This window comes from Pongo pygmaeus, chromosome 2, assembly GCF_028885625.2.
Source record: "Pongo pygmaeus isolate AG05252 chromosome 2, NHGRI_mPonPyg2-v2.0_pri, whole genome shotgun sequence".
In the NCBI taxonomy this organism is placed as follows: domain Eukaryota; kingdom Metazoa; phylum Chordata; class Mammalia; order Primates; family Hominidae; genus Pongo; species Pongo pygmaeus.
Genome location: NC_085930.1, coordinates 44,809,719 through 44,837,419, shown reverse-complemented (window position 1 = coordinate 44,837,419; position 27,701 = coordinate 44,809,719). Strand labels below are relative to the sequence as shown.

General features: G+C 43.1%; 1 protein-coding gene across 1 annotated transcript in view; it reads right to left on the bottom strand.

Annotated features, from left to right (window-relative positions):
- C2H3orf52 (chromosome 2 C3orf52 homolog) overlaps positions 1-26,470 on the bottom strand; it is a 32,025-nt gene extending 5,555 nt beyond the window's left edge. Inside the window, exons 1-4 of the mRNA XM_054482321.2 lie at positions 26,183-26,470; positions 19,247-19,376; positions 9,756-9,883; positions 3,107-3,177 (exon numbers count right to left, since the gene is read on the bottom strand). Coding sequence (XP_054338296.1) covers positions 3,107-3,177; positions 9,756-9,883; positions 19,247-19,376; positions 26,183-26,320 — 467 coding nt within the window. The 5' untranslated portion in view covers positions 26,321-26,470. The remainder of the gene's footprint in view (positions 1-3,106; positions 3,178-9,755; positions 9,884-19,246; positions 19,377-26,182) is intronic.
- Positions 26,471-27,701: the final 1,231 nt, after the last annotated feature.

Genomic DNA, 27,701 nt, shown 5'->3' with positions numbered 1-27,701 from the left:
GAGGCCATCAGAGGGAGAGATGCAGCCCATCTCCAGTCAAGATGCTGAGAAGATCCCAGGTTTGACCCATCATCTGTCCCAACCCAAGCCTTCATCCCTTAGGGCACGCCAGGGAAGCCTCCCCTTTTCTCCACACACATTCCTTCCTCATGTTCTCAGCATTGCCCCCACAAAGGTGTGCCAGGGATATTTAGTTTAACCAGTTCTTTATTTGACCTATGACAATGTTTAAGGCACAGCCAAAGTTTCCTACCATTGGCTGGGTCCAGAACTTCTGAACGTTGACAGAGACCACCCTGTGTATCAGCAACAAATCAGGCTTCCCTGGTTTGTCCCCAAAGTAAGAAAATTTTCTGTCCCATTTCCAGAGGCTCCTAGGGCAAGATAACCAAGCCCTGTAACTCTCAGTAATGGGACCTAAGGAAAGCGAATTTTCATTTTCCTAGAACATTTTTTCCCAGAACATTTTTTCCCATTTCCAAAATAAAAATAATCAAGGGCTACCCTCCATTAACTAGTGTCTAATGCTACTCTTTAAATGCTACTTCAACATTTAGTTTATTCATAGTTATCCTATTACTTTGGTTCAAGATGGGCCAGATTAAGAACCAGCAATAAAATAATGATCAGAAGGCCACATCTGAGACTATCACCTTGGGGAAGTTTTGCAGATGCACCAGTCCCATTAGTGTGAATCAGGCCACTGCCCCTGCTAAGGATAGGCAAAGAGCTCCCTCTTCTGGCCACAGGTCACATAGGCCGATACTCTTCGATCTTAACAAGGTGGCTGACAATTGAGTTTATAAACTCTACTACGGCTGGGAGATGTGCCAGATCCTGCAGATCAAATGAATAATGGAGAGTCAGGACTGTGAAGAAACTCACAGTTTCAAGGATGCCACTACAGGAGGGCTGAAAAATGCACTTTCAAACTGCAATCCAGCTACCCTAGTTTGCAGGTTTCATAACTTGTTCCCTGAGCTCTGCCCTCTAATTATCGCTAATGATGATCAACACCTACACAGCCAGCCACCCTGCATTCCCAGGGGCAAGGACTTGGGCTGGCTAATGAAGAGGGCCAGAGTCTGACTTTCAGAAGACCAGGTCAGAAGCTGAATGGGAAAATCAGGCCACCTAGCCTGGCCTGGCCAGCCCATCCTAATCCCCCATGGCAGGTCACAGGGTAAATTTACTTAAGGCTGAATTTTGAGAAAAGAGAAATTTTCAGGGCCTTTTGCCCAGCTGCCCACCACTGGAGTGAGTTTAGCAGCCAATAAACCAAAGGGCATTTTTCCAGGTTCTAGCTGGGCCAGTCCAGGGCTGAGGTAACGATGCCCCTGTAGACACAAATGCACGTGCCAGGGACTTAGCCGCCTCCCACCCATGGGCAGCAGCACCCTTTGGGAAGCAATGGCTTTTCTTCCTCAATTCAATACTTTAGAACCTCTGTCTGGACTTCTTGAAATAAAGTGCAGAGGTGTCACCATAAGTACCATGTACATTGGGTCTGTTTTGTTTTGTCTTGTTTGAGTCTGTGTCACAGGCTGGAGTGCAATGGTGCGATCTCAGCTCACTGCAACCCGCGACTCCCTGGTTCAAGCGATTCTCCTGCCTCAGCCTCCCAAGCAGCTGGGTTTACAGGCACGCACCACCACGCCCAGCTAATTTTTGTATTTTTAGTAGAGACGGGGTTTCACCATGTTGGCCAGGATGGTCTCAATCTCCTGATCTCGTGATCTGCCTGCCTCGGCCTCCCAAAGTACTGGGATTACAGGTGTGAGCCACCATGCCCAGCCTACTGGGGGTCTTTAAAGAAGGAGATCAAAGGCAGCCTGCACCATATGTATCTGTAGACTTCAGGTCTGTTTGGACCCACATCATGGTGCTACCTACCGACTGCTTTACGTGCCTCCCCTCCCAGGTCTGCTAATATTAGGGTTTGGAGAACTTATAGTTTGAAAGGGGAATCTCAACATAATGCAACTTTTGATGGTCATATTCCAGAGACATCTCAGGCATAATGGATAATGAAGCTTTGATGTAAATTTTAAGTCATCTCCAATAGTCCCAATGATATAAAAGGATAATAAACGGACTCTACATACATACACCCTGATGCCTACATCTCAAGAACATTAAAGATGAGGAGGAAATTTAAAAAATAAAAAATACATATGGGTGTGTATATCTTATGTGTGTGCAGTATCTGTGGTGCCTATGGTAGATACATGAACAGAAGTAATTACACTCAACTCTTGACAGCTATTAACTCCATGGAAGGGAATGGCATTAGTTATTGGTGGTGGCAGTAGAGAAGAAAGGAGGCAGAAGGTACACTTTTCCTGTGCATACCTCTTTATGTCTTTTTTAAATTTTTATTTATTTTTATTTTTTTGACAGAGTCTCGCTCTGTCACTTAGGCTGGAGTGCAGTGGCACAATCTCGGCTCACTGCAACCTCCCCTCCCGAATTCAAGAGATTCTCCTGCCTCAGTCTCCTGAGTAGCTGGGATTAGAGGCACCCACCAACACACCTGGCTAATTTTTGTATTTTTAGTAGAGACAGGGTTTCACCACGTTGGCCAGGCTAGTCTTGAACTCCTGACCTTAAGTGATCCGCCTGCCTTGGCCTCCCAAAGAGCTGGGATTACAGGCATGAGCCACAATGCCCAGCCCCTCTTTACATCTTTAATACTAAACAAGGAGAAGTACTCCTGTATTACTTGTGCTCCTCAAAAGCAAATGCCTATACATATATCACTCACATCACAGCATGACCTCAGATATATTTCTACTTCTACCCTTAGCTTATTTGAGCCTTCATTGTTAAACAGGAATGGTTTACCTGGGCCTGGCTTTTCCTCTCTTCTGTGTGTCCCTGGTTGAATCATACCATTAATCTGGGCTTCCTTTTTCTCATTTGTAAAATAAGGGAGTTGAGCCTGTTGGTGGAAAAGACCTTCCCAGCACTGACATTCTGTGATTCTATTACAGGTTCCCTTCATGCTCTAGGCTCTGGGAATCCCTCCTAGGTAAATGATGAAGGGTGGGGTGGGGGGATCTCTTTCTAGAGAAAGAGAGCAAAATGTAATGTTCCACACTCTTACCTGAAGTCCACTATTTCAACTGAAGTAAAATAACGACTCAGAGAGGGCGATGTACTGTACACATCTGTGAGCTAAAACAAACAGAAGCAAATTAAACCACACACATTACTGACAGATCATATTACACATCACTTGACAAAGCAAAACTGCTTCTAAGGCAGAGGAGATTCCACTCCAGCCTGGAATCAACTTATCGGGAAGCTCTGGATCAAGAATTGAGCCCACCATAAACCAAAACTGAAGTTAATGCTACTTCAAAAGAACTCCATTTATAAGGACCAAATGACCCAGTTTCTCTCAGAAGTTGCACTGGCACCCTGTGGCCTTAGTGGTGAGAATGTCAGCAGCTGGAGCCCACACAGACCTCACAGACCATAGGAAGGAGAGAAGAGAAGACCCCAAAATGGCTGCTGGACGGCAGCAGCACAGACCACTCAGCACCTGGGACATTGCTTAGCCCGGGGCTTCTTTCTCCCTTCTCCAGAGCTTCAGTGTAAAGACAAACAGCCATGCTAAGCCATGGGTCTAGCACATCCCCTGGACAAAGAGACAAAGAGACAAAGAGGGGAACTGCAAAAATATGGAGGCTTTATTTTATGCATGAAATATTGCAAGCATCATAAAAAATAATGACACCTGTGTTTCCACTACCTAGCTTTCATGTCTTCACATTTGCTATATTGGGTTCGGCCCTTTAATTTAAGAAACAAAATAAAGCTAAAGTGACTCCTACATACTATTCAGTTCCTCCTCTCTCTCTCTTCCTTAGTACTAACCATCATTCTGAAGCTGGCATGCATCCTTACCTTGCATATTTTTACAAATTACTACTTATTCATGTAATCATAACAATATAATTTGTGTTTTTATTCAAACAAAAGGCACCATATTCTACATAATCTTCTAAAACTTGCTTTTTTTCACTCAAAATTACATTTAAGATTTACCCATAAAGTAAATCTCAATGAAAGGCGTTCACCTAACTCCTGCACAGATTCCTTTAAATGAGTATACCAACCTATCCATTCCTCTACTGATGATCACATGCACTATTCCCAATTTTCCCCATCACAACTTATGCTGAAGGAATCATCCTTAATGCCTCCATGCATCTCTTCTTGGACACGCAGAAGTTTCCAATGGGCATATGCCAAGAAAAGGAATTGTTGGGTTTAAGGGTAGGTGCATCTCCAACTTCACAAAATTGTTCTCCCTTTCCCACCCCTCCCAGCAATGTATACATATCCATTTCCCACATCCTTACCAGCATTTAGTGTTACCAAACTTAAATTTTTACCACTCTGAGGAGTATAAAATAGTGCTTCACGTTGTTTTAATTTGTACTGCCTCACTTACTAGTGAGGTTGAACATCTTTTCATATGTTTATTAACTCTTTGGGACTTCTCATCTCTGAATTTCTCACTCATTTCCTTTCCTTCTCTTGGCTTATCTGTCTTTTTCTTATCTATCTGAAGTGGTTAGTTTTATATTCTGGATACTAGTTGTTGATATTATGTTACAAGTATCTTTTCCCAGGCATTGAGTAGTTGTGTTTCAGAGATCTGAATCCTAAGCTAGTAGTACTAGGAATATATGCCATCCCCAGCTACAGCCATTATGGCTTAATGACCTATTACTTTATTCAATAACAAGCAGTTGAACATACAAAAAACAGGAGTGCCCTATGGGGAGCTTACCCTGTTTCCACTCAACTCCAAATGGAAGTCAAGGACACTGCACTTCCCTTTTAACTCCCATTTAACTCAACATGTACAACCCATCTCTCAAAGACAGAACAAAAGATGAGAGTGCCTGCTATTTCTGCTCTTCTAATCTTGTCATTACTGTTGTGATCTTTATAAAAACCTGGCAAAACAGGCATTGATATATCTCCCCTTTTTACCGGAAAATTAAACAGCACTCCATTCCATGAGATGAAGAAAACCTGTCCAAGGTCACTGTGCTAGTAAATGGAGAAGCCAAAATTCAATCCTATGTGTTATGAACACTAAAAACCAGCTTCTTCCCATCTGACCACACTACCTAGTGAAGAAGAAATTGATATATATACAGTGAAGGAAAGTGTCTCCTGAATATCAAGGAGGAAAGAAGCTTAAAGTGACAAAAACTTTTGGAGAAAATGACTGGGTCATCGTACAGCTCTTAAGCCCCAATGCACAGGATGTTGCCAATAGGCTGACAGTCATTTAGAAAACTCAGGAACTAGGAAAGCAGCTTTCACGGGGATGCTGTGATAGGCAGGAGGATGAGGATGCTGTAGAGGAGAATCTTTTCAAGCACTAATGTCAAGCACTCATGTCTCTCTCTCCCTTTTGGATTGAGCTTCCTATGGCAAGGGTGATACTTGTCCTTCCTTCCAGTCTTCTCTGCTTCCTCCTTCCCCTCTTTCCTTTATTAATCTTTAGGGCCCAGAACAGTGTTTTGCACATAACAGGCTTTCAGCAAATTTTTAAGTTAAAATTTTAAGGTAACATATGGAGTGGTTGACTAGATCATTTTTAGTGTTCACTCGAAGATTCTTTTTGATCATGCTCCTCTGCTGTACTTAAGACATATTTACATTTGGGGATCTGTTAGTCACACTGTCCACTTTGGGCCCGAAGAAGTGAAATAGTGGGGTTCCTCAACCCTTAGTCTGGTGTCTCCCACGCAATGTCTATGAGGCTTGGTGCAAACTGAGCAAGGAGCTCAGCGAGTTGATTAGCTGAGTCTGACGCAGTGGCTAATTAGAGACCAGCTTCCAGAACAAGGGAGGTGCCATCATTAACTCCTAACCCATGCATAGGGTGTGGTAGTTCACATGTAACTAACAGGCTGGCTTAAGCAGAGTAACGGCCCCAACCCTGAAAGGAAAACACTGTGGAAGTGACACATGGCAGGGCCTGTGTTTAGAAAAGCCAAGGGAAAGGGCATAAAGTTCCAATACTGTGATATAATAACAATATGTATACTGTTTAGTCTCTGCCCCAGTTCCTGGCACAGAATGCCTAAAACCTTGTTACTTCCTGAGTGACAGGGGTGCCGGTACATCTTTTACTCTAACATTTGGTCTTTACCCCAGCTCCTGACACAGACCTGCTCCTAAATCTCTTGCAGTTTCCTGGGTTACAGGAGTGTCTTTATTTCTGATGAGGCAACTCTTGGTGGGCTGCTGGATGGGGGCTGATCATCAGAAAGACCAAGCCGCAGCTAGAGGCTTGGAACTTTCAGCCAGTGTGGTGGAGTGGGATGGTGCACGCCCGTAATCCCAGCAACTCGGGAGACTGAGGAGGGAGAATCACTTGAGGCCAGGAGCTTGATATCAGCCCAGGCAATATAGTGAAAACTGTCTTGAGAAAAAAAAAGAAGAAGAAGAAGAAATCTGAAGCTTTTGGCCCCACCTCCACCCCCATCCTCCAGAGGGGAGAGAGGCTGGAGAGCAAGCTAATAATCCATCATGCCTATGTGATGAAATCTCCATAAAAATCCCTAAAAGACAGAGTTTGGGGAGTTCCCAGGTGGCTGAACACATTTACAAGGGAGAGTGGCACACCTGAAAGGACATGGACGCCCACATTCTGTCCCACATGTCCGCCCTATGTACCTTTTTATCTGGCTTTTGATATCCTCTATTCTCTACAGTGTGCCCATAAATGTAATGCTTCCCTGAGCTCTGTGAGCCATTCTAGCAAATGACCAAACCCAAGGTGGGGGTTTTGGAAACCTCCGATTTGCAGCTGGTTGGTCAGAAGCACAAGTGACAACCTAGACTTGTAACTGGCATCTTTTTTTTTTTTTTTTTTGAGACGGAGTCTCACTTTGTTGACCAGGCTGGAGTGCAGTGGTGCGGTCTTGGCTCACTGCAAGCTCTGCCTCCCGGGTTCACACCATTCTCCTGCCTCAGCCTCCCGTAACTGGCATCTTAAATGAGGGAAGTTTTGTGGGGCTGAACCCTTAAACTATGGGTTCTGCACTAACTCCAGGCAGATCATATCAGAATTGAACTGGATTGCAAGACACCCAGCTGGTGGCAGATAATTGGTTGGTGTGGAAAAACACACACACACACACACACGTGGCCAAAGAAGTGTTCTGCATTGAATGTGGGTATAGAGAAAAAAATAGTTTTTCCTCCACAAATACCCACTTCCATTTACCTTTTATATCCAGAAACTTCTGAAACTTGACCTAATGGAAGAAAGGAGTTATCGACCTGACAATAAGACAGCAATACCTTTAGGTGCTAATTTTTGTTCCTGAGCATATTTGGTTGATGAATGAAGGGCAGGAATCTGTCACCTCACTACGCCTTACTTTGATCATTTGTAAATAACATAACTCTTTTAAAATGTTTTTCAAGTTATTTTTACGTAATCTCATTTGCACCTGAGGTATACAGAGAAAGTGCACTGGTTTCCAATTATCAGAGAAGAAACTGGCTCAGAGAAATCTGTGGACCCACCACAGGCATCAATGTCAGTCCCTGTTCCTTTGCCACTACCTAGTGATGAGCTCAAAATACCCAGAGAATTTCCTTATATCTGACTCTGTGCAAGATATATGGTTGTAAAATGAAAAATGAACACTCATTTACCTTTGAAATAGACAGTCTACTCTGCAACAGGTGACACATGTGGATGCTGACTCATCTTATTTCTGCTCAGCAAATGCAAAACCTCTCCATTAAAAAAGCAGCCAAGAGGAAAGTAGCAAGAAGCGTCTCACTCAGCAACTTGCCCCAGGAAGCAGGTGGAAGGAAAGGAGAAAAGGAGCTGAAGATAAGATATAAATGAAGAGACTTCAAGGACTTGAGGGAAAGGGTGGTGGGGATGAGGGATAAAAGACTACAGATTGGGTACAGTGTACACTGCTCGGGTAATGGGTGCACCAAAATCTCAGAAATCACCACTAAAGAACTTATTCATGTAACCAAATACCACCTGGTCCCCCAAAACCTATGGAAGTAAAAAATAAAAATAAATAAATAAATTTAAACAATCTAAAAAAAATTTAAAGATATAAATGAAGAGAAGGAGAAAGAGAAACCTGGAGTAATCATCACAGGATACCAACTCCTGTGATAAAAGAAGCAATGAAATCTCATGCATGGGTACCCAGAAACTGACTCTGATGTGACCTGGATGGAATCGCCTCTTCAGGAGCTTTTGTAGGAATCAAATCGAATGGAAGTTAGATAAACAGCACTCACTCCATTCAACCTAGCAATGGCAGAGAAGAATCTAATGGAGGGCAGGCTGCTCTTGCCTAGATTTTCTTATCAAAATTTCTGGATCTGGCTGTGAACCACCTGTCTTTGACAGGATGATCAGGATGCCCCCGCCCAACCCTCCTAGTCTGGCTGCAGAGCTTCCATCTTCCACAGAGGGTTCATTCTCCTGGGTTTCTCACCCCATGACTGACACCACCATCCATCTGCCCAATCACTCAACAGGAGCTTGGAGTCACGCTCTCCTTACCACCACCCAATCAGTTACAGACTCTTGTTGAGTGAGAATACCTCCTAAATCTCACACAAATCTTCCTTATTTTCCTGACACTGCCCTAGTTCAAGTCTCCCTCATTTCTCACCTGGACTATTGTAACACCTTCTAACTGATCTCTTCCTCCTGGCTTTCTCCACCAAAACACAGAAAGGCCAAAAGGAAAAATCTAACTGTGTCAATCTGCTGATTAAAATATTTTGGTGCCTTACCGAAGAGTGGGAAAGCCTTCATGACCTGACCCCTGCCTTCCTTTTTAGCCTCATCTCTGCAAGCTGTCACCAGAAAGCATGGGAAGGCCACAGTACACTACTTTGCAGATCCTTTAATGTCCCATGCTTTTTTATTTAGAGCGTTCCTACCTCATTTCAAAACTCATCCTGAGCATCACTTCACTTAACAGGCCTTTCACGCCTTCATCTTCACCTCAGGTAGCTCAGATGCCCCTCCTTTGCTGTTGTACAACACACTAGAACATATCACACTATTATAAAACTATCTTTTTAGTTACTTCCTGTACTTGCACTGTGAGACCACTGAAGGCACAGACAATGTGGCCCTGGCACTTGGCATGCTGTCTAGCACATCACAGACCCTCAATGAATACTACAGGTTGAATTAAGTATAGGACCTGAGGGAGTCAAAAGAACAGTGTCCTCCAGCATTTATGCAGCTGGAGGCCAGGAATCTTCCCTCTGGCTTTGCACTACAGTAAAGACGTTTACTTATTTTTTTAACAAAGTTTTATTTTAGGCTCAGGAGAATACATGTGCATGTTTGTTATATAGGCAAACTCATGTCATGGCGGTTTGTTGTACAGATTATTTTTTCACCCAGGTACTAAGCCTAGTACCCAATAGTTACTTTTTTTCTGCTCCTCTCCCTCTTCCCACCCTCCGCCCTTAAGTAGGCCCCAGTGTCTGTTCCTCTCTTCGTGTCCATGTGTTCTCATCATTTAGCTCCCACTCGTAAGTGAGAACATGTGGTATTTGGTCATAAAATATATTTATAAGCATCATTTTCTGCTAAAATCCAGACAAAGAATCCAAAATTGAAGATATTACTCTATAGCTCTATGCCTATTATTCTAGCAAAATTCATATTCTAATGTCAAGAACTCCTTAGGCAATACATAAGATGGAATTACCCTTTCGGTGAGCAGGTGAGGCAATTCCTCTTCAGCAACACACTCCTCTGGAATCTTTAGCATGACGAAGAATGTTTTATTTGATGATAATTCAAGTATTTCATTTTCATCTTCATCAACATAAGTTACTAAAGAGAGTAGGGGAGATGGAAATGAAAAACAAAAGTAAACACCTGCATATAATAATAAACTTATTTATTCCATTGACTGTCATACTTAAACACAACTATGAGCATCAAGGGGGAAGGCTGAACACAGCAAGCAAGTATAAGCAGAAATGCTTTCTCCACTCAGTAAAATTGAGTAAAATACAGGGGTTTGCCTCCATCAAAATAAAAAGTTTGTTTTATGGCAAAGGGGTCTCAGATTCCACTGAATACAGACTGGGGAAAGGGCCCAAGGGAGTAGGAAGAATATGAACTTCCTTATTAGACTGAACCTGCAGCTTAGCTAGGTACACAGGTGTCAAGGCAGGTACTGGGAGATGGTGGGGGTGGCTAAACTATACTCAGAGCCCCAGGGTGTGCAGGAATTGTTCAGGTCAATGAATTAGCATGCATTAGGGTCAAGGTATATTTATAGACTTAGATTCCAAAATCATTTACATTTTATAAATGGGAAAACAGACCCAGAGGGTTGACAAGTTTGCCTAAAACAATGAGTGATGGAGGACAGGAAGTGGGAGCAAGCAACTGCACTGACTCACCTCCCAGTTCTGTGCTGGCAAAGACCACCATGAAGAAGTGACATCATTGACCCAAACAACAGAGGTGGGACTAGAAAATGAGCATGCGAGTCCATGTCTTGAAGTCTCCCCAGGAAGACAGAGGATGAGCATGAAGCCATCGCTCTAGACTATGTCTCACAGGACAGGTATGTTGACATGCTCTGCTTGCAGAAGGGAAGCTAAACTAAACTCAGAGCCCCAGGGTGTGCAGGAATTACATTCCTGGGACAATTAGTTATGTGTTGCTGCTTGTGTTTAATGACTGCTATCTAATTGATTTTTAAGCAGTTGGAACTAAAGGAAAATCACACAAAGTGAGGAGCCAGGCGCCAGAAGCTAGCACTAGTGTGCTAATTATGCTCCCTTGGCTCCACGCCAGCCTCACCAGCTGGCCCCACACAGGAGACCACCTCTCTGGCCCTGAGAAAGGCGTAGGTGGGAGGAACCAGGTGCTTATATTGCCATAGACTTTAAGACCATAGTGGAATAAATTCAGCGTTTGAGATGGAAGGACAGGTAAAAAGGAGGAAGATTCCTGGTATTCCTGTTACTTATTCTGTGAGGACATCTGGAAATATGAGGCATTAGGAGCAAGGAATGTGCAGAAAAGAGTTAATATAGCAGGCCTGAGATTGCCAGCATAAGAAAGGCCTCCTCGAAATTGGCCCTGGCTGGTGTCTGAGAACCTGGATTTTCCCCTGATGAGAGGGGCTCACTGTGCCTCAACTGTTTGTACAATGTGGCTAACATCTCCTTTCCTTCTGGGAGTCTGGATTTTTGGTGCATAGTAGGCAGAGGCTACGTATATGACCAACCCCTAGTGAAAACCCTGGGCACTGAATCTCTAATAAGCTTCCCTAGTAGATGAGATCTCACATGTGTTGTTACAGCCTATCACTGGAGGAATTAAACAAGTCTGGTGCAACTCCGCTGAGAGATGACACTTGAAAGCTTGCTCCTGGTTTTCTCTGGATTTTGCTGTAATTAATCATTTGATGTAATGTATCCTTTTGCTGTAATAGATCATAGTGATCAGTAAGACTGCATGCTGAGTCCTGTGTATCCTCCTAGCAAATTGTTGAATCTAGGAGTAATCTTGGGGACCCCCAAACATAGGGAATTATCCCTGCGTCCTTACTTGTTATAAGTCATGACATTATGTTGTATGATTTAAAAAAAAAGTTACGCCTTCAAAGCAAAAAAATTTGCAAAGTGCAGGAAATTGTAACAAAGCAAAGAAAAAAATACTAATAATCTTGCAATCAAGAGGGTTTTTTCCTCCTATACTTGATATTATATATTTAAGGTCCTAACAAATAGGTAATTTATATCCTGCTTTTTGTTGTTTGCTGCCGTTATTGCTTACTTATCCTGATTGTTCTGTTGTAAACATATCAAAAGCCATTTCCCATGTGCTTAAAATTCCTTGCAAAGATTATTTCAATGGCTTCATAATGTTCCTAATAGGCTCACCTATTTTCTTAAATATGACATTTATGATTTTCAGCTTTCTACTTCTATAAATAATATTTCGATGGGTATCTTTGAGCTCTATACCCACCATGTAGATTTCCATAACAGATATCAATGCCTCAGAAAACAATAGGGGATGCCAAGAGGATAGATACAATATTCAAATAACTACTAAACTCAAGGACACTGAAAAGAGATGCCAAGTGTGAAAACAGGCCTCCCGTAATAGCTCTAATGACACATATTTAATGTGTATCATTCAGATCATGAATCTGTACCAAGACCTATCTAAATAGTTGTGTGTGTCAAAATAATAACAATAGTAACAACAGTAGGCTTACTCAGGAGAGTTTTTATGTCACTAATGAGATAATCTGGGCTGTACTTATTCGTGTAGAAAAAACATATTTTTAAAAATCACAAAAACATGTGTTGTATGTGGAAGGAACATGAAAACAGTTCTTTGGCTAGAATATAAGAAATTAACCTTGAAAGAGAGCCCTTAAATGCCAGATACCTTCAAGGGGTAGTGGAGTGTTGTTAAACATCTCCCACGAAGAAAGTGGAGGCTGCTGTTTAATGGAGGTTAATCGGGTGGTCATGGATGGGATAAAATGAAACGAGGAGAGATGAGGCAGAGAGGCCAGCAGGCACAAGTTTGGAACAGACTGATTTGACTGACAGCGGAGGGAACAAAAAGAAAAAATTAATGAGAAAGCCCAGGATAGTAGAAACAGAGCTAGCTTTAAAGGCAGCCACACTTAGTCTGAACTCCTGCTGGCTGTTTGATAGCCAGGTGACCTTGAGCAAGTCACTTAAATCTCTGAAGCTACTTCTCCAACAGAAATATCAACACCTACAATGTAGGTAATAGTAAAGATGAAAACCAACATGCATAAAGTATCCTGCATGGTGCCTTGTAGTAAGTGGGAAAGTTACTATCAAGACACTACCAAGGAATAACTGGTAAGATTTGGCCATTATCTTGATATGGGAAAGAAGAAATCAGAAAGGTTTCCAAGATATCAAGCCCAGGAACAGGAAGAATAATAGCTACTGTATTAAGTATGATGCACAAACACTCTGCTATGCACTTTGTATTTTCCTCACATAATCCTCACATCAACCCAATGAGTTAAATATTGTTGTTTTCATTTTTAAATGAAGACATTGAGGCTTAGAGAAAATGCATAATTTGCTCAGGTCAATGAATTAGCATGTATTAGGGTCAAGGTATATTTATAGACTCAGATTCCGAAATCCTTTACATTTTATAAATGGGAAAACAGGCCCAGAGGGTTGACAAGTTTGCCTAAAGTTACACAACTGGATAGTAGCAGAACTAAAATAAACTTGGTCTTATATAAAGGGTGAGTGAATGGGGAAAAGATGAGCAAATTGGGATAAAGGATATGTTATGGTCTGAAAGTTTGTGTCTCCCTGAAAAATGCATATGTTGAAATCTAACCACCAATGTGAGCGTGTATTAGTCCATTCTCACACTGCTATAAAGAACTACCTGAGACTGGGTAATTTATGAAGAAAAGAGGTTTAATTGTCTTACAGTTCTGTAGGCTTAACAGGAAGCAAGGATGGGAGCCCTCAGGAAACTTACAATTATAGCAGAAGGCTCAGGGGAAACAAGCATGTCTTATCATGGGGGAGCAGGAGAGAGAGAGAAAGAGCAAAGAAGGAAGAGCCACACACTTTTAAACCATCAGATCTCATGAGAATTCACACACTATCATGAGAATAGCAAAGGGGAAATCTACCCCCGTGATCCAATCACCTCCCACCAGGCCTCTCTTACCATTCAACATGAGATTTGGACAGGGACACAAATCCAAACAATATCAGATGGTCTTAGAGGGTGGGGCCTTTGGGAGGTGATTAGATCATGAGGGGAGAGCACTTATGAATGGTATTAGTGCCCCTATAAAAGAGGCCGAGAAAGCTGCCTTTCCCCTTATACCATAGAAGATATAGCTAGAAGGCACGATCTACTAAATAAAAAGTGTGCCCTCAACAGACAGCAAATGTGTGCTGACGCTTTGATCTTGGAGTTCCCAGCCTCCAGAACTGTGAGCAATAAATTTCTGTTATGTATAAGCTACCTAGTTTATGATATTCTGTTATAGTAGCCCAAGCAGACTAAAATAGCATACAAACAAATGGTAGTTTCACATGTATAATAACTGAGATGATGACAGTTATTTTTAGTTAAAGATCTCTAGCCAAGAGTACTTCTAAACCTCAGAAAAATTGTACAGATGTAGATCTAGGAGTCACCTTCTTAGAGGCATGGCTGCTGTCCTGGGAGTGAATGAGTTCTCCAAGAAAAAGAACGAAGAATGCGAAAAGCCACGAAGCTGAAGAGAAGCCTCATGAACCCACAATGCAGAGGCCAAGAGCAAAAATAGCAAAATCAACCTAAAGTCCAGGAGTTCTATAGACTCAGAAGAGTATAATGAAGTTGACAGAGCTAAAAGCTGACAATAAGGCAGGAGACAGAGAAATGTTGGTTTCCACGATCAGACAATTGCTAGTAATCTTGGGAAGAAATATTGGGAACCAACAGATACAAGAAGTTTGGGAGTCTGCAGGAGGCAAGATTCAAATGCAGACCTTTCTTTCTGGAAGTTTGCCAGTGAAAGAAGGGAGAGAAAAACATCTATCTAAATGAAGTAGCAAGAATCCTGATGGAAGATTGCTTTGAAGGAGAGAGGATGCAAGTGCATTTGAAGAGTTAACCCATTTATACCTGAGGTTGAACTTTTTGAATTTTTGCAATCAGACTTTGGTGATGACCTTGAGCAGTAAGATATAAATAACCTCCACATGATTAGCATTCCAATAATGGAACACACGCATAAATTAAGAAGAATCTGAGGATGCTTAGAGAGAGGAGGAGATATCTGAAGATCTCTGGGTCAGAGGAAGCTGAAAGATAGTATATGGAGACCACAGGTAAGGGTGTCCATCTTGATAGAGAAACAGCAGCGATTTGAAGAAAAGATAAACAGGTGAAAATGGAAAGAAATTTCAGGGTACTGGGTCTAGCACTGCTCTCATGTTCCTGCCCCGAAGGACCTTGGCAGCTTATAGCTTGTTAATGCTGTCTGCTTAGGATTTTCCCATGAGTCACGCTACACCAGGGAGCATTACCCTGTGAAAACTGTCAGTCTGCCAGAACCACGTGACATCATAAAATGTAGCTCTTATTCACAACTGAAAGGCAAACAAATCCACTCAACACAATGTCACTTAGGAAGTCATTGCTTATATCCCAGTTCCACAGCATTCCTACTCATAAAAGGTGTTTACATTAAGAGATTAGGGTCAGGCAAGAATCTGGGGTACAATATTGGGGGATATCACATAAGTGTCTCCAGGATGTTATCAATTTAAATCATATTTCTAAGCATCCACCTACTTGTCACAGTTTTGTTTTTGAAATATTTAAAATATTTTGCCCCAATCAAAACTTCATTAGTAAAGTGTTATTCAGGGTCTCACCTCTCCATTAGGGTGAATTATTGAATAAAGGAGAACCCTTGAGAACACTCAACTCGTTCTCCAAATTATCCGAAAGAAAATGACTTTGAGAAAAAGATGAAGGCTTTTGTTTCTGTACCTGTCAAATCAAGAAATTCATAATTCCTTATGGAGAAGGAAAGAATCCATTAATACCTTTTCCCTAAAGAGTCTCAAATAACAGAATTCCCTGGGTTCCACCCATAAAAATAGACATTAAAAAAATTTCCATGTCGATTGTGAGTCTGGTGGACAGGTAGCCTCTTTTCCCTAGTGCATACAAAGCCCCTACTCAGTGCCTTAAGCTAAGCCATGATCCTGAATTTGTCATTCTTCAATGGCATACAAGGGCAGAGTAGTGGGCAAGCCCACCCCACGTACAGGCAATAAAGGCTGCACAGTCTGTAGAGAATGAGCAGCAATAATAAAACCTACTACAAATTGGTCTGCTTTTATCATCACCACATGCTGACAATTCTTAATTTGAATGAAAAAATACAACTCCCCACTGGACACCCTGCCCTGGGTACCCAACTGTCCCCTCCCCAACTTTCTGTTCTGAGATGCTTTCACTGTCCCATTTTATGTCCACCCCAGCTGCACAGTTTTGAAGGCTAAATAAATTCCATCTTAGTTATTATTTCAGTGTATTAACTTCTGATTAATTCCAGCTCTGGAAATGCCTCTAAGATTTCTATTTCATCTACTATTGCATGTATAAGAGCACATACTTACCATAAATCTCACCCTCAGGTCTAAACAACCTTAACGTTATCTACATGCCATAAATCCTGCCCTTATGCAATTGCAAAACACATCCCTTCTGAAGCACGCATACCCTTTTTCTGTGGTATTTAAGCCCTGGGCCTTTGGGGTAATGGTGCAGGAATGCACCATCTCCTCTCGCTGCTGCCCAAGGCATGGCTTCTGTTCCTAAAACCCTGTTAAATGTTTCTTTCTGAGTAACTGGATTTGTCAGTTTTTCTTTAGCCTCTCAGCTTCCTCAGCCTTTCTGGGTAGTTTTGCAAAGACCTGCCTACTGAAGAACAAAAGTTAACACTTCTGCCTCCAAGCTTCAGTCTGATGACTATAGAGCCTTGAGACAAGAGTTAAGGGGTCTAGAGATGGGTAAGCAGGCAATGAATGGCAAATGTAGTTCCTGAGGAACCTCAGTCACCCAGTAAATCCAGACAGCCACAGGCACAGCCCTTGACTCTCCCAACAGTGTTTTTATCCCCAGACAACATTTCCCACGCAGTACTTGAAAGTTCCACAAATGTCTGATTCATATTAATAGGCTTGGCAATTAGGAAGTGGCTGATTATTGAAGATCATCCCCAAAAAATGCCTATGGAACTGCTCTAGGTGAGGCTGGGACTGTCACAGAAGGGAGCCCCTGCCCCACCCCTTTTTACCTACTACATCTCCCCCACCCCCATGTCTAACATGACTCTCCCCACAGGATCGAATACCTAAGAGCTGAGATGCCAAGTAAAATAAAAGTATTTCCTTGATTTAAAAAGTAGTTTGAAAAAATCTCTCTTACAGCATTGACATATTAGAACACAAATTTACAATTAAATTAAAAATAAAGTTTGCACTACAAGTGTTAAAAAAATTCTTCCCTGAATATTATCCCATAACCTTTTACATCTCCAGAAAAACTGTGGAAGGAAGTGAAATACCTTCCTCTTGCAGACTGCTCTTTGTGAGGTGAAGAGGTTAGATGACTTTTTGGGAATGGAAGACAGATCCTGGGTCTTGTGCTTTAGAATCCTGAATATTAAACCATCTAGATCTCTTGAATCATCCTTTATGATAGGCCCCAGATGTCAACAGGATCCAAATATCAACTTCTAGGATACCACCAACTAGTTATGTCAGGACAAGATTGTGCTACTCAACCTCATTTTCAACATCCATGTGTTGGAATTGATATGAATAGGAAGTATCGCAATGCTCACACCAAAACTATTGTCCTCAGCATGACGGAGGAGGTGCAGCACACTTCATTAGCTTTTTCCTACCTTAACACCAGCTTATAACCTCAAACAGTCATCCAACACACCTGAACAATGCCCTAAGTAAATAAGTAGATATGGTGCCTGGCCAGGAAACTCATGTGCTGGAGGTTGCCTGATATCATCAAAGTTTTCCTATTCCTTCAGGAATTACAAAACTCTAAGACAGGAATTTAAGGGGTTGGGAGAAAGGGAAACAAGAGGTAGATGGAAAATGTAGTTTCTGAGGAAAATTCCTGAGAACTCCCTCTGGTGAGACTGGGGAGTTACCCCTTCTAGCTCTCATTCCATGACTGGGTTTGTAACTGGGAGCTGGACTCAACCCATGCCTCATGAAGGCTGGATCATGCTGGGGAGTATCCCAGCCTCAGACGAGCCCCTCTCTACCATCACCCCCACATATAAATAAAAACAATTTTCTTCTTTCCCATTTTGAATTAAAATGATTGTCCACTGGAGGATGTAAAAACTTCAACGAATACTAATAATCATTTAAAAATTGATAACTACCTAAAGAACTTTAAATGATGTGGAAGACTATATCATACAAATCATAAAAATAATAATGTTCACAAAGAATTTTTAATGACTTGGCAAAATGATCTAAACTTAATATCAAAATCCTAAAGGTAGTCCACAAGACTATAAAGAAATCTAATCTCATATTATTTTAGAAATGCAACTAAACAAAAGACTAGAAGAAAATATGACCAAATATTAATATTATGGATGGGTTTTATGGGTAACTGAACATGTATCATTTTTCAATCAAAATTAGCAACAAAATGAAATAGTATATGGAATAGATGTAGTCATATATAGTTAGCATTCTATACGTTTTTTGTTTTATACACACATACAACACTAATAAAATAAACAGTCATTTCTAAAATAAGTTAAAATTGGGCCAAGCATGGTGGCTTATGCCTCTAATCCCAGCAATTTGGGAGGCCAAGGCAGGCAGATCACTTGAGGTCAGGAGTTCAAGACCAACCTGGACAACATGGCAAAACCCCGTCTCTACTAAAAATACAAAAATTAGCTGGGCGTGGTGGCACATGCCTATAATTCCAGCTATTTCAGAGGCTGAGGCATGAGAATTCCTTGAACTTGGGAGGCAGAGTTTGCAGCGAGCCAAAGTCGTGCCACTGCACTCTAGCTTGGGTGACAGAGTGAGACTTTCTCTCCAAAAATAAATAAATAAATACAATAAGTTAAAATAATGACAGCTTATGGACACATGGTTCTTCAAAGATTTTTTAAAACTCTTTCAAATACATTATTTATTATTTTATCATCATAGTAATATATCAGACACACCAGATGAAGTATAATTATTTTTAGCAAACAAATGAAAAGAAAAAGAATTCAAATCAACAGGTATCAGGATATAAATAAAATATAAATCAGTGTTTAAGTAAGTTGAAACGTTAAGAAACCTCTTCAAGATCCAATGAGCAGAGTTTAAAGTAAAACACTGGTTTCTATACTTCTTCTGGAGCTTATAAAACAACAAAATACAACAACAACAGAAAACAAAAACACAAGAATCAGGCATATCTCCCACCCATACAATATATTCCAAACCGGTCTTAAATTCACTTATATTATATTCACTTAAATTCATTATTATAAATAATGAAATGGCTAAGAGTACATCTTCCATTTCAGTGTAAGTCACAAGCCTTAGGTAAGTTCTTAAAATGTGTTATTTATTCACATCTAAATCCTCTTACCTGCAGCAAGACATAAGCCTATGATGATCACTATAATGAGACCTAGGAAAATGGAGGTGATGATCATCCACAGTTTGCACCTTCCAACCACATTCTTATTACAGGAGCTCCAGGGGCTTTCCTTGTTAGCCTAGAAAGGCAGAAGGAGATTGTGAGGCAGTCATTGTGTTGCAACAGACAGTTCTGAATACCTAGGATGGGCCAGAGACACAGAAATGAAGGCAGCAAGACCCTGACCTCAGGGCAACACTCTACTGAATCAAGTTTACAAAAAGATAGATCAGAGGCAGAACAGAACCTCATCAAGAAGTTAGCAAGAAAATCCTCTGGGGGCTCTGAAGTGGGGAGGATAGGCAGGATTTTGAAAGATGGATTTTTGAAGGCATTCCAAACCCAGGAAAGAGTATCCACAGTGTGGATTCATAATGGAACCGGCCAGCAGACTAGTCAGCCGATTGGAATGTGGGTTTCAGAGGCAAATAATGAAAGTTAAGATTAGAGAGAGTGAAAGGCTGGGAGCACACTCAGAGGGTGTTGACGGCTGTCCCAGAATAGATTGGACTTAATTGGGTGTGCACTGGTAACCTGAAGGTTTTGAAACACCAGAGCCGAGTTGAAAATTAAGGGAAAATCATGTGTAGTTTAGAGTGGAAACACCAAGAAAAAGCTACAAGGCTACTGCTGTGGCCTAGGTTCTATGTAAAAAAGGGTTGGGAAGGGAAATGAAAGGACAGATGCAAGAGACAACAGGAAATAAGCTGCAAAGCTGGAGTGAGAAGGCTGGAGTGAGGCAGAGGAGGGGTCAATGAAAACAAGTACAACTGCTATGGTTTATTGAGCACCAGCGTCATTTCACTCAACCCTAACAGCCCTTCAGGGTGTGCACTAGTCCATTTCAAAGACGCAATTCAGAGAGATGAGCCAGAACCAAACCCTGCTGTGTGTCTCCACAAAGCTCTCCAACTTTCCCTTTTGTCCACATCACTGTGCAGAGCTCCGGTTTATGAGGGTGTCACAGAGGGGCCCCCACCTTACCCTATATGGTCCCATGACTCTTCTCCTACTTCCCACTCCACCATTAGGTAATTCTTTCATGGAGACCATGGGAAACAACAGAATACAACGGGAAAAAAATGTTTCTGTATCTAACACACTTGGATTCCAAACCAAGGTATACCACTTAAAGGCAAGGTGGCTTTAAGTAAGCTACTGCAACTCATAGGCCCCAAAGTCCCCAACTTTAAAATATATAAATAGTAAATTAGCTCACAGGACTGTTGCAAAAACTAGAGATAATGGACACAAAGCATCTGCTAAACAATTATTGGGAGCTCAGCCAAAGGGTGCAACCGCACCTCAGTCATTCCTCAGCGTTTGCCATCCCACAAAGCAGCAGCCAGCACTTGAGGAGACTCACTCCTGACTGACACCTGGCCACCTGGCCTGCTTTCTCTCCCATTCTTTTTTTTTTTTTTTCTTCTTGAGACGGAGTCTCGCTCTGTCGCCCAGGCTGGAGTGCAGTGGCACGATCTCCGCTCACTGCAAGCTCTGCCTCCCGGGTTCACGCCATTCTCCTGCCTCAGCCTCCCAAGTAGCTGGGACTACAGGTGCCTGCCACCACGCTCGGCTAATTTTTTGTGTATTTAGTAGAGATGGGGTTTCACCGTGTGAGCCAGGATGGTCTCTATCTCCTGACCTCGTGATCCTCCTGCCTTGACCTCCCAAAGTGCTGGGATTACAGGCATGAGCCACCGTGACTGGCCTTCTCTTCCATTCTTATTTTGGTGCTGGCCATCAGAAAAGGAAGCGGTCAGTCCACATTTGGACTGTATTTCCAACCTTCTCAATTAGAGGTGCCCAAGCCTGGCTGCACATCAGAATCACTGGGTAAGGATTTTAACTGACACATACCTAGGCCCCACCTGCGCCTAGTGGACCAGATTGTAAGGGAGGTGGGAGCAGGCCATGGCAGGCCTCTGGTCTGAGGCCTCCCACCTTTCAGGTGTTAGGTCAAATCTCCCCTTTGGTGGAAGCCTCCCTCCTCACCTGCCCTTAGTGAGATCTTCCAATACCTGAGCTGTCCACATAGCCCATCTGCTGCTGCCACTGACTGCCCTGTCTGGTTTCAGGTTCAAAAACAAACAGAGCCTGGCCTTATCTTCCTGGGTAAACTGAAACCACATAGAGGAGGGGTGCTCTTAAACTGCCCTGTTCTTATATTCCACACATGTGCCTTCTATAAGTAATATACATTTAACAATTGTGTGCTGTTTAGTTGTAGAGGCCTCCAGAAATTTTAAGAACGGACTTTGAGAAAATCTAGATGAGGGGACAAATGTTGGATTTCCCAAGTGCACTTTACACAGACTCTGAGGCCCAGCCTGTCACAGGTATGAGGGGAGCACCTAAAGTCCCTAGGGATATCTTGACAGAGGAAATCCCTCTTGAGTTAAGTGCATTTCTGGAATCCAGAGATAGGGTCACTTCTCATCCCCACTCAAAACCTGCAGAACTGCTTCAAAGCCAGGGGAAGCCACACAGGAAAAAGACATCCCAGTACAAAGAATCTTCAATTTCTCAGGGGACACAAACATCTCCCCATTTACAGAGCTCCTGAGGCCAAAGCCCTGGTGCTATTTTCAGCCCTCATAAAAGGCAGCTGGGACCCATAAAGATTAGCACAAAAGGAAATATCTAGTTTCAAATGAGTCATAGAATGAGTGTCAGTGCACCTCCTTGGCCTTTCATGCCTTTACTTATGCTGTCCCTTAGAGATCATAAATTAGGACTTTGGTGGGTTGAAAAAAACCACTAATTACTCTATGACTTCCTGGAGGAACTCAGCTTAAAATTTTACAGCTGTCATCTATAGGAAACGCCTCTTCCTGCAGCCTAGTGCCCTCACTGACCTGTCCTCAGCTCTAAGAGCAAGACTGCTGAGCGCTATCCCTTCCATGATTAATATTCACAGACTTTATGTCATTATAAAATGGTCTGTCACAACAAAAAATAAAAATAAAAAAATAGCCAGACATGACGGTTTACACCTGTGGTGCCAGATACTGAGGAGTCTGAGGTGGGAGGATTGCTTGAGCCCAAGAGGTCAAGGCTGCAGTGAGCTATGAGCGTACTACTGCACTCCAGCCTGGGTGGCAGGAGTGAGATTCTCTCAAATGAAAAAAAAAAAAGCACACGAAACTGTCAGACACTCCCAGCCAAACAATAGATTGCACAGTGCTTCTCAGCTGTCTGCACATTAGAATCAGCTGAGGAATTAGTATCTTTTAGAGGTAACCTCCGGAGATTCCAATGTGCCCTGAGGGTGAACAGCCTGTGATACAAGTAGGTGTGTGCTACCTGTGCCATCTGAGTCTTGCCTCAAAACTGGATCATGAAGACACACTGCCTTCTTCACTGGCTTCATCTCTCTTGCCCAAATTCTAGATCGTGAGGAGAGGCCACACATAGATTCTTCTGCAAGGTGCCTTCCGGAGATATTTGCAACTGCATCTTACATTCTATTATTGTTTTACATGGCTTAATAATTTACATTTGCAAACTGCATCTTATATTCTGTGATCGTATTATATGGCTCAAGAATTTTCAGGGCTTTCCTGTGAACATTCCCCAGATATTTACATCCGTCTTTAGATAAAGGTCTAAATACATGACACAGGATCCTGCAATGGTGGCAGGATACCTATCTCTTAGATCCAAAAAGCTTTTCTTCTTTTTGACTCAATCAGAAGCAGATATTATATAGATCAGGGAAAATTTTCTTACAGGTAGGAAACTCTTCATAATATTCATTGTGGGATTTAAGCCACTTGTTTGATCCAAGCACAAAAGAGCCAGTTGATTCTTGTCCTAAACTGAACAACACGTGGCAATGGAGCTAATTTTTAGCTAGCTCATTGAAATAAATCTTTTTTTTTTTTTTTTTTTTGAGACGGAGTTTCACTCTTGTTGCCCAGGCTGGAGTGCAGTGGCATGAGCTGGGCTCACCATGACCTCCGCCTCCCAGGTTCAAGCGAGTCTCCTGCCTCAGCCTTCCTGAGTAGCTACGATTACAGGCATGCGCCACCACGCCCGGCTAATTTTGTATTTTTTTTAGTAGAGACGGGGTTTCTCCATGTTGGTCAGTCTGGTCTCGAACTCCCAACCTCAGATGATCCGCCTGCCTTGGCCTCTCAAAGTGCTGGGATTACAGGCGTGAGCCGCTGCGCCCCGCCTGAAATAAATCTTGCCTGCCTCAAAACTATCAATTTACTTGTTTGTTATTATTCAAATGATGTTGCCATCTCTTAAAATGCCTCTGGGATTTCTATGTGAAAACTGAGCCCCTGTAATGAGCCATAAAAGAAAACCAGCCTCACTCTATTACCCATAATTTCTTTTTCACTTTTGACCCAGCCATATTGCCATGTTTACAGTGACGGCAGGCAAGGTAGAGTTCAGTGGCTTCTATTCCTTTGTCTCAAGTGCCAAGCACACATCAAGAAAGGCAAAGAAGTTCTTTCTACTGCTGTTCACTCTCCCACCACAGCTCTTCCAAGGAAGAAGAGAGATGTCTTCTTCCCAATCATTCCAGAACTGTTCCCGATTCCTCACCCATCCACCTGCAACTCCATCATTCCAGATGTGATACTCAACTCCTAGCTCACTTAAATTACCTAATTATAAATTACCTAACTTATAGAAATTAGTAATAATTAATAACTTAGGCAACTATAAACAAATGAGTATTAATTATATGTGACATTTAAATTAAATGCTGATAGATAATAGATAGATAGATAGATAGATAGATAGAATACATCAACAGAAACAGCATAGGTTTGAGTTCTAAAAAATTTACATTCAAGCTTCAGAGGCACCACTGAGTGAACTTGAGGATTTTGGTAACTCCTCTGAGCCTCCCTCAATTTCTTCACTCAGCATCTTCAATCTGACAAACCAGAATACCGACGCCTTCCTCTTAAGTTAGTTGTGATAATTAAACGCATTTATGCATCAAAACTATTTGTCACAAGACAGTTACTAAACAGGGTTAATGAAAATACATGGACTTCAGCTACATTTCAAAATTAGAAATCTTAATATACAGTTCAAAGAGACCAACACACAAAATTCTTAAGTGTCTGATTCTTGTCTGAATCTTTTTAACGAGCCTATATTTATTGACTTTTCTAACTGAAATACACTTCACTTTATTTTATAGGACAAAAGAGAATGATTAACACATTAGATGAGATTAGTTCAAGGCATTCCTTGAACACACTCCAAGTACTGTAGCCCTTCACCTTCACTCCATCCTGTTACTGAGGACAGCTCTCCTATTGGATGACCTACAAAGCTAACTTACAAAGAAGTCTAGGGTATCTGTATATACCTTACTAACAAGGACGTCATGAGAACATTAAGGAACCATTGCTACAGGGTAGGTGCTAACCAATTACAGAATACTCATAATCCTGCATGGATTTGGCTTGTTCTACCCATCACCTGTTTTCAACAAGGCATTCCCGGGCCTCACAGAAGCCCAAGTAGGCACACATTACCACTACGGGACGGCCTTGCCCCTGGGACACACTTTTTAGTGGCGAAACTGTCACCAGATCTCTGGATTCAGCCCCAAGCTAGGGAGTCTTTAGGGTGTCCGGGTCTATCTAATCTGAGGCAAGTATTTCCAACTCCCATTCCTGGACACTGCCCTGGAGGACTCATACAGCCAGTTCACAGTTGTGGCCACTTGCACTGGTGACCAGACTATCTTTGTTCAACCTTCATTCTTCTGTGGCATTCATATTTTATTCAGAAATAAGTTTCCAAATTACTCTCCAGAGTACCTATAAAAGCAGACTTTACAATAGTTCCAGGAATCAATGTAGAACAAAAGCAATGCTTTCAACTTTTGAATTTCCTGCTTATCCCTAAAATCAACAGCTGGGCAGCCAAAAAGTTGGGGGTGGAGGAGTGGGGCCTAGAAAGATCAGGTCGGGGCTCTATATGGAAGTTCTGTGTACCCAGAAAACCTCAAGCCAATCTTAGGAGTTAATCAGAAGGTGGATGGCTGGGAAGTCAAAGCTCTGATGTTTTACAAGTCTTCGATGAGAGTGAATAATGTTCCCATCATTGCTAGGGTTGAATCAGAAAAGAGCTTGGCCTAAAAATCGCCAGGGACTTCCTTAGGGATTGAGAGGAGGTAAAAGCAAGGTGGGCGAAGTCTCAACCTTCGAGACAAGAACTTTGAAATTATTTTCTTTCAATTGAGCAGGGCAAGTTCACCTCCCCCGCGCCGCCCCCCTAACCCGCCCGCCCCATCTCTACGCCAGCCCTACCCCTTCTCCCCTTCTGATCGCTTTCTCTCCTCTGTGCTCTCCCCTATCTCTCTTCCTGCAGAATCAAATGGCCAGGCTGGGAGAAGGCACAAAGTGCTTGGCGGATAGTAGGCATGGAAGAAGGCTGGGGGCTGCGGCGAGGTGGGTGGAGGGGAGGGAGAGGAGCGGCAAGGCAGTGAAGGTAAGAGGAGGGCAGAAGAGATTCTGAGAGAAGGAGGATACTCAATTTGTCATTCTCATTCTCCCTACTGGAAAAAAGAAAAACTGAATTAAAAGTTACATAACTTTAAAAAACTACTTCTATCTCCGGAATATCTCTCTTAAGACAGGAGCGGCCACACCTCACCACTAGGATTCCTAAAGTGCCTCGGGGGTCAGAGGGGTTGGAGGACCCCAGGGGCTGGGGAGGGGACTGCTCGGGCCGGAAGGTGTCGCGGTGACTCGGCTCCATTCAGAGCACTCGAGCGCGCCCCACCCTCGCTCGGCGCCGTCGACACCCAGCCCGGCTGGAAACCCGAAACTCGCGGGTGCCAGGTCCGGGTCCTACTACTGCTCCGCCGCCGGCAAGTTAGGGCCAGCGCCAAGGGGACCTTACCTCGGTCGGGGGGGCCTCCTCGTCCAAAGAAGGGAAGACCTTGTCGGCACCATTGAGAGGCGTGTGCTCTTCTGGCTGCCGCTCGAGCACCGAGAGCTCCAGCTCGTCTACTGGCGGTGAGGGTTGGGCCAGGTCCATGGGCCGGCAGAGAAAGTCTGAGCGGCTCCGCAGGAGGCCACAGCGCAGGCAGAGTCGAGCGACCTCCCCGCCTCACACTCCACCCACTGGGCGGGGCGCCGCGGACCTCGGGCGGTGGGTGCGGACCGGAGCTGACAGGAGGAGCGAACGGTGAGTGGCGGCCACTCCCTGGATCCCGCGGGGTAAAGCACCCGAGTGCCGGAGTGGGCTTCAGAGCCGAGGGCTGTTTTTCTGGTTTGTTCAGGGCGCTGCCTGCTATGCCTTTCCCCGCGTCTGCAGATGCAGACCATCTCCGTTTAGGGGCTGCCTCGGTGTCCGGCTGTGGTAAGGAAAGGATGGGCCCGGCAGCACCGTCCAACAGAGAAAAGTTTGCGATCTAACCCTACGAACTGTTGGTTGTTGGGGTTTGCCACAGTCCTCGCGGCCTAGCAAAAGTGCATTCATTCAATCAACAAATAACCATGCCTCGTGCCAGCATGGTGCTAGGTTCTGAGTATATGAAGGTGAATAATATACACCAACACACTTCCTCGTCAAGTCCAGAGTCAGGCACAGAGACAGTATTGTGTGGTGCTGGGGACAGCGGACTCTAAAACCAGTGTACCTGGGTTATTCTCCACCCAGAGGGTTCCTCACTGTGAGACCTCGGTCTTCATCTCTCTGTACCAACGTCCTCACCTGGAAAGTTGGTGTAATATTTGTACCCTCCTAATGTAGTTGTTACCAGGATTACAAGGGTTGTTGTAAGCAAAGCACTCAGAACAGTGATTGACACAGCAAGCACTCATAAATGTTGACCATTATTTATCTTTGAGAGGAGGGGCCTTACACACACACACACAATGCACGCACACACACAATCTCCTTGACACTCTATCTGTAGTTCAGAACTTCCGGTTTAGTTAGCATGGAATTATGTTTGTTAAGCACAGCATGGGTTGGGCCAAGGGCCTCAACTCTCAAGCTTCTGTTCCAAATAGTCTTGCTCCTTACTTCTCACCCTCCACGCAACACACACACACACACACACACACACACACACATTAAGACCAGACCATTAACAAGAAGCATATAAATCAGCTCCACTCCAAATATGTTGACTTGAGTCCAAAAGTCTGGCATCTTCAGTACCTGATGTTGAGACACAGCCTAGATATCCTGTCTCCAGTTGTCTGATGCCTGCTACCAGATCCCCTGAACTTTGGATCCATCTGCCTGCTAAGGGGAGTCTGCAGTGACTCATCTGCTGACCTGCACTGACTTCTGCTCCAACAGGTAGATCCTGCAAGAATCAGGCTGCATTCTCAGCTGGGATTTTTGAACAGGTTTTTTAACCAAGGAGCAAGGGTTAAGGGAATCAACAAGGAATGGTGAGGTACCC